Below are 12,234 nucleotides of genomic sequence, written 5' to 3'. Positions count from 1 at the left end.
GTCTTTATAGGGTCCTCATACATCAGACGCATATGATCACAAAATCCCACAAAGTTGTCCAACAATGGACTAGGTTGAGCCAGCAGAGGCGTGCCCCAACGAGCTGCATCACCCGAAAGACGGCTTAACACAAACCCCACCTTATCCTGGTCAGTGGGGAAATCAGCTGCTCTCACGCTGATAAAGAGCTGGCATTGTCCCAGGAAAGCAGGAAACAGTTCTGGATTGCCAGTAAATTTATCCGGCATTGCAACTTGGCATTTTCTCCTGGGTGGGGGTGATGGTGGGGGTGCAGCATGGACCTGAACTTTCAATTGATCTACCTGAGCTGCCAACAAAGTGAGTTGCTGGGCGAGCTGGGCATTCTCAGCACGTAGCTGCTCCATAATAATAGTAAGGGGTGGGAGGCTGAAGGCAAACTGTTCTGTACCAGCCTGCTACCGGCCCTGCAGATAAGGCAGGGATAACCCCTTTTACAAGAAGGCAAGAGGCTGGAACTAAGCCTGCCAAATTTATTAACATAAAAACATAAACAGAGCAAAGAGAGCAAAGAGAGCAAACACGAACCATGAAACAGGAACTATTCAAACGGTTTCCTTCAGCAAACCAGCCCTCCCACGCATTCCCCTTTTATTCAGTTCAGGGCGTGGCTTCTCTCTGCCTCCTTCCGAGGTGCCCCATTGCCTTCCTCTGTTTACTCCTGATTGACTGCCTCCTGCGTCGGGCGTCCTTGAACAGGGCCAGCTGTGAGTCATCTTCATCCACGCTGTCAGGCTCACACAGCTAGGTCTGCGTCGTGACCAGGTGGGAGGGGCCTGGCTGAGGGCTCTCATCAGCAAGCTCTCCAACCCCCTCAGCAACCTCTCCAACACCCCCCTCCTCCTCTGAATCGTCTGACCCAACTGCCGAACCCACAGGCTGACCCTGAATCACAACACTGGCCAAAGAGATCCACTGTCTGAAGCAAAGAGACCACCCCCACCAAGGAGTACATTTATGAATTCAGAATAGTTGCTGGTCAGCTGGGGCAGTGGCCAGAACGGTCACTGATAAACTACTTCAAGCAAGGACTAGACTGTGACTTACTTCCAGCCTGCATCATTCGGGATTTTCCTAACTTATTGTGTGAATGGTACAGCATGGCGGTGATGCTAGACATGAAGTTGGATCACCCTAGAAAGTCAACTACAGCCAAGTCCAAGCTGCTTCATGTCCAAGAGAAACACCCTTTTGGCCGACATTCCCACCAGCATCTCCCAAGCATCAGCCAGGATTCCTATCAAGTGCTACCGATGTAGTCAGATGGGTCACCATGCTGTGGAGTCCCCATCTCCTAAACCTCAACCCAGGAATATGCAAGTTGCCACCGCAAAGCTGTGAAAAGCTCCCAGACGGGGAAGAGAAAAGACAAACTGGGCATGTCAGGACTCAATCGCTGAGGCCTCACCTCCCACCAAGGTCGAGGCCAAAACCTGATCTGAACCACAGCAGATGCCAGCACCTTACGACAGTGATGAGGAAGGCAAGGAGGACCTCATGATGAGTCAACCCATTCCCGCTTTTGCCATTCCCGTGAAGCTAATTGTCCCCATAACAGGGGCCCATATGAGAGCTTGAATGTCCTAATAGACTCTGGATACACTCGATGCTTAATTAATCTACCCACCATGTCAAACTGGGCATTCAAGCCAAACTACTGCCCCATCAGTTTGAGCAAGCCGACAGGTCCCTCATCAGAGGTACCCCTGCCATGCACCTAACAGAACCTGTGCATTTAGAAATGGTTCAGCATTGGGAAATCATCCGTTTTGTGGTGGTTCCGAAGATGACTGAAGCAGTAATTTTGGGACTAGTGTGGTTTGATAAATGGTGTCCCAACATGTGGTGGGAGGAGGGAATGTGGAAGTTAAGACTGGGGACAGGACCCCTCCCACCTGCCACTAACGATAACATAAAGGTACTTGCCATCAGCGAAATTCAAGGGGAGCCCCGTGAAACCCTAAAGACTGTAGCCAAAAAGCTGCCAAGGATTCAACTTGTCCCAACTGAGTACCATGATTTGGTGGAAGCATTTAGTGAGAAGGAATGTGACATCCTCCCCCCTCCCCGCCAACTGGGCTATGGACTGTGCCATTGAAATTCTGCCCAGTGCCAAGCTCCCAAAACCAAAGATGTACTCTATGATGCCCAGAGAGATGAAAGAACTGAGAGAGTACACTGATAAAAACTTAACTCGAGGTTTCATTAAGCCAGCCAAATCATGTGTGGCTGCTCCCGTCCTATTCAAGGAGAAAAAGATGGGTCACTTAGATTATGCGTTGATTTTAAAAAGTTAAACGCTGTCAGTAGAGAAAATATGTACCTCCTTCCCCGATGAAGAACATATTAGCCCATCTGGCTAAAGGAAAGATCATTACCAACCTGGCTTTGAAAGAAGCTTATTACTGAATCCAGATTAAGGAGGGGGATGAGTGGAAAACTGCCTTCAATTGCCCTTTGGGAAGTTTCCAATTTAAGGTCATGCATTTTGGGCTGCAGGGGCTCCCAGCTATACTCATGGAATTGATAAATCAAATGCCACATGATGATTTATACAAGGGGGGATTAGTTTATCTTGATGACATCCTTCCATCAATGGAAAAGCACATCAAATTGGTCCATGAGGTGCTAAAGAGACTGTTAAAAGCCAAACTGTATGCAAAGCTGTCAAAGTATGAATTTCACCAGACACGTCTTCATTTGGCATATCAGATTTCAAATGAGGGGATAGAAATGGACCCCGCCAAAGTAAAAGCGATACTAGAATAGCAACCCTCACACACCTGTAAGTAGCTTCAAAGCTTTCTGGGTTTTGCCAACTTTTAGCATCAATTTATTCACTCTTTCGCAAAGATAGCCATGCCAATCACTGATTTACTCAAAACGGGAAAAGAGGGGGAAAAGCTCCAACCTTGTCAGCCATTGTAGTGGTCATTAGAATGCCAAGCTGCATTTGAGAAACTAAAGAGACTCTTTGCAGCTGAACCGGTTCTTAAGCACCCTGACCCTGAGCAGCAATTCATCATTCAAGCCGATGCGAGTAACATGGACATGGGTACTGTTCTCTAAAAAAAAACACGGGGGAATTACGACCCTGCGCTTACACTTCCCGAAAATTAACTGACACTGAGAAGAGGTGGGTTGTTCAGGAGAAAGAGACTTTTGCAGTTTGGTGGGTATTGCTAAAATGGTGTCATTTCTTCGAAGGGGGAAAAATACCTTTTGAGATGTGGAGCAATCATAAGAATTTGGAGGCTCTGAAAACCCCACGCAAATTATCACTGAAGCAAGTTCAGTGGGCTCAGTACTTCAACCATTTTAATTTCATCTTAAAATGTTTTCCAGGGGGTAAGATTTTTTTGGCTAACGCCTTATCTATAATATCTCAGTTCAAGAGCCACCAAAAGGAAGTAATTAACTCCATTATTTCTCTGCCACAATCCGCTTCTTAAATAACCAGATCACAAACACAGAGACCACTTGTCCATCCTGTTGATCGCTTACTGAGGGAACTAAAGGAAAAATTAGAGACTGACACCTGGTTCAAAGACAACAAATCTCTTTTAACCCTAAGGGGGGAACGAGCCTGGTTGGGGCTCTAATTTATACCTCCCACATGGCCTCAGACTCCAAGCACTTCAGTGGAGTCATGATGCTAAGCAAGTGGGTCACTTTGGATTTTTTTGAAAACATTGCATCTGGTGTGAAGGCAATTCTAGTGGCCAGGAATGAAAAAAGACATTGAGAGTTATGTTAAGAGTTGTGCCACCTGTGTTGCCATGAAGAGACATCCTGGAAAACCCCCAGGATTGCTGCAACAAGTTGCTGATCATTCCCAGCCTTGGGAGAAAATAGCCATGGATTTTATAGTGGTTGCCTGAGAGCAAGGGAAACACTGTAATATGGATTGTGATTGATCTATTTTCCAAACAAGTGCATTTCATCACTTGCTCAGGACATCCCTCTGCCCAGAAGCTGACCAAGCTGTTTTTGAAACATATTTATCGGCTCCATGGAGCCCCAAAGCAGATTATTTCTGACAAGGGGGGCCAGTTTACTGCTAAACTGATTAGGTTGACTCAGGGGCTTTTGTCAGTTTTTCATCCAAGTACAAATGAAGTAGCTGAAAAAGCTAATGCAATGGTGGAACAGTACCTCAGATGTTATGTTAATTATCAGCAGACTAATTGGGCTGATCTCTTGCCTTTTGCAGAGATAGCCTACAACAATACTGTGCACAGTAGCACTGGTCTCACCCCATTTAAAATAGTAATGGGTCAAGATTTTGTGCCTATGCCTGAATACCCATTGGAGCCTCCTACTTCCCAGACTTTGGATCAATGGGTGACATCTTTTCACGGGGTTTCGGTGAATGTGAAGAAAGCATTGGCCAAAGCTACCAAGGTTTACAAGGAGCAAGCAGTTAAACAACGCTCCCCTCAAAAACCTTTTCATGTTGGGCAATTAGTTTATATTTCAACAAAATATTTAACATTAAAGTTACCCAGCAGAAAATTGGGGCCAAAGTTCCTTGGTACTTTTCCCATCACCAAGATCATAAACCCTGTTACACTGGAATTGAAACTTCCATTGATTGTTGGGAAAAGTTCATTGTGTTTCATTGTAGTCTATTGAAACCTGTGTCTGAATCCTTTTTAAGACCTATTCCAAAGAAGCCGCCGGGTCCAGTAGTGGTAGAGGGGGAGACACATTATGAAATAAAATGAATTCTTGATTCTAGGTTGTACAAGTTACAATACCTCATTCAGTGGAAAGGCTATCCCCTGTCAAAAGCTACATGGGTGAAATGTACCAATGTGAAAGTGCACAGATTAATAAATTTTTTACAATAAATATCCTCACAAGCCTCAAGGAAATACTTAACCTACTTTTTGCTTCTCCTACAGGAGATTCTTTCTTTTTGAGAAGGGCCAACTGTCAACTCTACAAATGAGCATGGCTGTAGCCATTTTCCTTCTCATTCTAGCTTGCCACATAGAATGGAGGGAGGAGGGTTGCCCAGGTGCTTCTTTCATCAAAATAAACTTTTGTCCCTTGGGAACCAAGGTCATTGGCTGCTCCTGAGACTAGGGACTGGGCGTTGCATAAAAAGCCCGCCAAATAATCATACTGGGGAATGTAGTTGTTTGCATAGTTTTTTGGGTGGGACATTCAACTTTTTACTGGGAAATTATTACTTGTGTATTCAGATTAGGTTTTACTCTTGATACTTTGTAACTAATGAACATGTTCTTTGAGGAATTTGCAAGCATTGAAGTTCTGCTTTATTCATCTCTGTCTGTCAGAACCATGACACCCTTTTTGTAAGTTCAGCAAATCATTTTCCGAATAAGTTCTTTCCAGTTCTTGTGAGTGCAGCCCATCCCCTGCCTAAAGCCCTTCTTGTAGGTAATGCAGACCCTGGTCTATGATCTAGCTGATGCTGGCTGGGGAATTCTGGGAGTTGAAATCCACACATCTTAAATTTCCCAAAGTTGAAAAACACTGAATTGGGCAGTGATCTGTATTCAGCCATTCTGCACCAAGACATCTAACAACATACAATAACCAACTTACCTTTTTATAAACGATCACAAGGTCCATCTCTTGGTCTCCCTTTGTAAGAAACAATGGAGGCCTTGTAAGGGATTGTTTAACAGGATTGGTCAATGCTAAAATTTGACCATCATCTCCAAACCACTTTTTCCCCTGCAAAAAAGAGGACATAAAAACATTTTAATTTTACCAGAAGTATCCTGTTAAAACTATACCAGAAAATAAAAGCTAACAATCAATGGGAAATTAAGCCTTGGTTCCAGTCTTACCTGATTTTGTAAAAATCTCCTTTTATTATTTCTCATGTAATGGGAATGTAAATCAGCTACTATTATGATTAGTTTCTAAACAGGTACTAGTTTTAGTGTTTCTATTACTTTCAGATACGTTTGTCAACGTCAGATGTTCATGCTCTGACAACTGATGAAAATGCAGCCATTTTCTCTTCTCCTTTAACATGTTTTTCTTTACTTTTAGAATTCAGGTCCAGCGGGGGTGGGTGGGTTGGGATGTAAGCTCAGTTAGCCATAATAATAACACTGCAGTGGGAACTCAAGGACAAACTGATAGTGGTTTGGTGGGCTGAGAAGCTGAGGAGAACTATTTTATGACAGTTTTTGGGGGTGGGAATTGTACTTTGTTACTTTGCATCAGGGGGAAGGGAATTTAGTTTTTGGGTTCAACTATGTAGTGCCGATACTTTGTATCCCAAATAAATGTTCTTTAAGGAAGAATTTTGCCTCAAAGTTCTATCGGAACCATGACATTAACCCCAAAACTAACATTTTCTACCTTAACTGCCTTGGGGTCCTGAGCTCCAGTCACCGTCCCTAAATCGAGGGATAGACTGATAAAGACTCGAAAGATCTCAACATGGAGAAGGAAGGAGTGCCTGGATTTAGCACCCTGGCCATGGCTGCAGCCTCAGCGGAGGGAGAGCAAGCCAGCGCACCAGTGGAGAGGGAATCAGGCCTTACAGCTGGGGGCAAGACCCAAAATGTGGGAGCTGATCTGGTCATTGGAATGGGCCCTGCCCAGTGGAGACTCCAAACCACTCAAGATGACCCTGCTGAAAGCAAGTTCTTCAAAAGTGACCGAAGTTGACTTGCAAGAGGGAACGTCTCAAGAATCGCATTCCCCAGGCCATTGGAGAATCAGGAAATTGAATACTGAGGACTCCAGAGAGTGGAAGTACCTGTCCACAGCACGTAGCCAATTGGTGAAGAGGTTGATGGAGAGGTTAGAGCGACTAGAGATGAAGAGTGCAGAAAAACCTTTTCACTCTTCCCATGCAAGTGATCACGATGATCGGCAGAGCAGAACCCAGTCTATGCCGAAAAGAAGCCCCAGCCCTGCAAGGAGGGACAGCCCCGGCTGCCACTCTGAACATGGAGGCCTGAGACGTCGTCGCTCCTCTAGAATCCCTGATCGCCACAGGTACTGTGAAAGCCCTGACCATCACTACCATTAGTCACACAGCCCAGAGCTTCACCGTCGGCACCACTGAAGCCCAAAGCCTACAGAGGGGGAAGACTCAGATGTGAGCATTCAACATGATATAATGCAACAGCTGCGCGATCTGTTGGCCGGGCAGCAACAGGTGAAAGTGCTGCAGCCATTGGGGCCCCTGCCACCACTGCTGGGAGGACAGCCACCGGTGGGAACACCACAGAAGTGGGACTGGTACCAGCCCCTGAATCTGCAGCAACTGCTGGGGATCCTGCAGCAACTGAGGATGCTGCAGCAACAGCACCAGGACCGCTGGAGGCGTGCAGCAACTGGCGATGCCACAGCCGCTGCCACTAGGTCAGCAGCTGTTGAATGTGCAGCAGCAGTCGGCGTGGCAACAGCCCTTGAATGTGCAGCAACCTATGATGGCACTACCCCTTAGAGCAACGTTTGACGGTGACCCAGAGAAGCTGAACTTCTTCCTCAATCAAGTAAGTTCTCACATGAATAGCAATGCCAATTTCTACCCAAATCCAGATGGTATGGTTGATGTGGTCGCAGCCAATTTAGAAGGGGAGGTATCTGAATGGCTAAACAATTTGTACAACAAGCAAGTACCTGAGTTAGGGAACCTCCATCTCTTCCTCCTTGGATTAACAACCAGGTTCAAGGACACATCCATAGCCCCATAGAAACACATCCATAGCCCCATAGAAACAAATACATAAGACAAAACAAGATGGCAGACCTGCTTTGGAATACCACCTTTTTCTCTCACAGCCAAACTCATAGTCGCCAAGACGGGTGCACGAATAGATTTGAAAGTGCTAGTGGACTTGGGGTGCTCCTGGTGTGTTATTAGCTTGCCTCTTGCCCTTAAATTGTGTATACAAGCAAGATTGCTCTCCAAACCCGTGAGATTTGAGCAAGCCGATGGCTCCTTAATGGGAAAAACTTTGGTCACAAAATTGACAGAGCCAGTACGCTTAGAAATAGGTGAACATTGGGAGTTCATTCGCTTCATGGTGGCTCCAAAGATGACTGAGGCAGTGATTCTAGGGCTAGCTAACGGTTTCTTTTTATTGAAAAGTTTTACAATACATTTTTGAATACAAAAAGCCCCCTCCTCCCCCTCCCCTGTCCCCAACCCCCCCAACCCTCCCCTCCCCTCCCCCCTCCCCGACTTCCCAAAGCTGAATACAGGGTATAATAATACAAACAAGCACAATCTAAAATATGCTAACAACAATAATAAAACATTAAATTCTATCACACTTTAACTCTCCATAGTCAAAATATTAATAAAATAACTACTAACTAATTATGTCATAAAAATCCGCTACTTATTCAAATGCTAAATGATACTTTTTAGTCCCATATTTATTCTGAATATATTCAATCCATCTTCTCCATTCCACAATGTATCTCTGTTGCGATTGATCTTTCAAATATGCTGAAATCTTTGCCATTTCTGCCAAGTTAGAAACTTTCAAAGTCCACTCTTCTATAGTCGGCAGTTCTTCCTTCTTCCAATATTGAGCTACTAAAAGTCTCGCTGCCGTAATTAAATTCAACATCAACTTTGTATCTATAACAGTAGTATCTGTAATAATACCCAATAAAAACAATTGCGGAGAAAACTTTATCCTTTTCTTAAATATCTTTTGCATATTCCACCAAATTTTAATCCAAAAAGCTTTAACCTTTTTACAAGTCCACCATATATGAAAATACGTTGCATCCTCACAACCACACCTCCAACATTTAGGCTGGCAGTTCAGATACATACTTGCTAATTTTTTAGGGTCTAGATGCCACCTATAAAACATTTTATAAAAATTCTCTCTTAAGTTTTGGGCCTGTGTAAATTTCACATTTCTAACCCAGATCTTTTCCCAACTATCCATTGTTATAAGTTCTTGAAAATTCTGGGCCCACTTTATCATGCAATCTTTAACAAGTTCCGTTTCTGAGTCAATTTCTATCAATGCATTATATATCCTTTTAATATGTGCTTGACCTTGATCTCTAATTTGTTTTACCATATTTTCATCAGTCATTGAAAAACCAACTTTCTGATCCTCTTTCCATCTTGCCTGTAATTGCCCATACTGAAACCAGGTTTGTACAATCTTTTCTTCTTTTAAGATATTATATGGCTTTATTTGCCATACATTCCTTTCTAAACTTAAAATTTCCTTATATGTAATCTCATCATGTTTAAATCCCACATTTATATTTTCTATTGCATGTTTAGGTATTGCCCAAAGTGGTATCTTATAATTTAACTTATGTCTATACTTTTTCCAAACTCGCAACAGAGCATACCTTAAAATATGTATCTTAAACACATTATCCACCTTCTTATCATACAATAAATATACATGAAATCCAAATAACAAATCATGACCCTCAAGATTTAATAATCTCCCTTGAGTTAAATTAAACCAATCACTTATCGATGACAAAGCAGCAGCCTCATAATATAATTTAAAATTAGTCATTCTAAGACCACCTCTTTCACACGTATCTTGCATTATTCTAAATTTAACTCGTGGGTTTTTCCCCGCTCAGACAAATTTGTTAATCCCTTTTTGCCATTCCTCCAAATTTAAGTCCTTTTTAAGTATAGGTATCATTTGAAACAGAAACAAAAATTTTGGCAAAACATTCATCTTCACTGCTGCAATTCTTCCCAGTAAAGACAATTGTAATTTTTTCCAACTGTCTAATTCTTTTTGTATTTTCCCCCATAAGAGTTCATAATTATTTTTATATAACTTTACATTAGAGGCTGACACATAGATCCACAAATATTTAATCCTCTTAAATATTTCAAATCCCGTTAGCTCTTCTAAAGCAACGTTTTGTGATACAGTCATATTCTTAGACAATATTTTAGTTTTTTGTATTTTTTTTAATATCCCGCCCTTCTCCGAAGACTCAGGGCGGCTTACAAGCTTAGCAGTAGCCTTCATTCTATGTATATGCCTGCTTGTTAGGGCTTTCACACACACCCCAAGCGGCATTATTACAAAGTCAGCTTAATTGCCCCCAACAATCTGGGTCCTCATTTTACCTACCTCGGAAGGATGGAAGGCTTAGTCAACCTTGAGCCTGGTGGGATGCGAACCTGCACTAATTGCAGGCAGCTGGTGTTACTTAAGGAGGCATTAGCCCACTGCTCCACCAAGGCTCTTGTATGTTTATCTTAAATCCAGAGACTTTCCCATATGACATTATTATCTCCATCAGTTCTACAACTGAGTAATCCGGCTGAGTGACTGTAATAACCACTTCGTCCGCAAACGCCCTCAGTCTGTAATCCTGATCCCTTATTTGAATTCCCTTAATTTTATCTGAATCTCGTATTTTAATCAGTAATATTTCCAATGTTAAAACAAACAGCAAAGGTGACAGCGGACACCCCTGTCTTGTACCCTTTTCAATATTGCAAGATTCTGTCAAACTGTTATTTACTATTATACGAGCTGTTTGTTTCTGATATATTGCCCTAATAGGTTGTAGAAATTTTTCCCCAAATTCCATTTTCTCTAATACCTTCATTAAAAATTGCCAGTCCAATTGGTCAAAAGCTTTTTCAGCGTCCAAAAAGATCAGCGCTGCTGGGATCTGGTTATTTCTTTCCAAAAATTCCAATAGGTCCACAATATACCTCACATTATTCTTCATCTGTCTACCACTTATAAATCCAGTTTGATCACTATGAATCACTTGTTGCATTACCTTCATTAATCTATTGGCTAAAATTTTTGCAAATATCTTATAGTCAGTATTTAAAAGCGATATTGGTCTATAATTCTTGGCTTGGGTAGCATCCTGATCTTCCTTTGGGATCAGCAAAATAATGGCCGTTTTCCACGATGGGGGCACTCCTCCTCCCAATTGAATTGTTTTAACAATTCTCTTAGAGGTTCCACCATTTCTAACTGGAAGTTTTTATAATAAATGGCAGTCAAACCGTCTGTTCCCGGTGCTTTACCCACTTTTAATTGTTTAATTGCTAGAAAAATTTCTTCATCCGTTATCAATTGATTCATCCCTTCTTTTTGTTCTTGCGTAAGGACAGGAATGTTAGCATTTATCAAATATCCATCTATATCTACATTTCTAATCTTATCTCTAGCATACAGCTTAGAATAACAAGTCTTTTTAATAAGATCCTGCTGACACACTACTTTACCCTTTTGTTCTATTCTGTCTATATTACAAGCTCTCTGCTTCTTCCTTAGCAGATAAGCTAACCACCTACCCGGTTTGTTAGCATTACAGAAAGTATTATGTCTAGCATACCGTAAGTTAGTTGCCACTTGATCTGCCATCAACATATCAAACTGGCCCCTTAATAAAGTAATTACCTCTTTAATCTTCCCATCAGATGGATTCAGAATTAAGGCCTTTTCTTTTTCCTTAATTTCATCCTCTAATTCTTTCCTCTTAAATTCCAATTTACGTCTATGTTTATTGTTCAAATATATTAATACACCTCTCATATAGGCTTTACTTGCATCCCAGACCATCTCAATAGAAGTACCTTTACACATATTAATTTTTAAAAATTCCTTCATCTGTTTCTTACACTCTTCCACATTTTTCTGGTATCTAAACAAATTTTCATTTAAACGCCAATACTGTCTACCTCCATTATCTTTTTCTATCTCCAACCACACTGGACTATGATCAGATATAGTTCTTGGACAAATCTTGATCTTCTTAATCCTAGGAAAAAAATCATTGGTTATTAATATAGAGTCAATCCTGGAAAAAGATTGATGCCTGTTGGAGAAAAAAGTAAAGTCTTTTTCTTGTAAGTTCCTTTCTCTCCATACATCTCTCAATTCCAAGTCATCCTTCATCTCAAAAAAAGATTTAGGCAGTTTGGCATGACTCGGCGTGCTTTTAAAAAAACCTCTTATCCATTTGTACATCCAAAACGCCATTCCAATCTCCCATAAAAATACAAGATTTATAATCCCATTGAATAATCTTGCTGTGAAATAAATTGTAAAAGTCTCCTTGCTGTTGATTTGGTGCATATAATCCAACCAAAACCGTTTTCTTGCCTTCTATTAATAATTCAATTATAACATATCTTCCTTATCTGCTTCAATTAAACTCGCTGTAAAAGTATTCTTAACATAAATAACCACTCCATTTTTCTTGTCAGGC

At 41.8% G+C, this 12,234-nt stretch overlaps 1 protein-coding gene across 2 annotated transcripts in view; it reads right to left on the bottom strand.

Annotated features, from left to right (window-relative positions):
- Window positions 1-12,234, bottom strand: part of CC2D2A (coiled-coil and C2 domain containing 2A) — a 258,992-nt gene that overhangs the window by 147,483 nt on the left and 99,275 nt on the right. For both annotated transcript variants that reach the window (XM_083366907.1, XM_083366908.1), the window contains exon 8: window positions 5,617-5,748. In XM_083366907.1, the coding sequence (XP_083223033.1) occupies window positions 5,617-5,748 (132 nt within the window). The remainder of the gene's footprint in view (window positions 1-5,616; window positions 5,749-12,234) is intronic.

The sequence above is a fragment of the Vipera ursinii genome (assembly GCF_947247035.1).
Source record: "Vipera ursinii genome assembly, chromosome: 7".
Taxonomy (NCBI): domain Eukaryota; kingdom Metazoa; phylum Chordata; class Lepidosauria; order Squamata; family Viperidae; genus Vipera; species Vipera ursinii.
The sequence above is the reverse complement of the archived record's forward strand: the minus strand, read 5'-3'. Positions and strand labels throughout refer to the sequence as shown.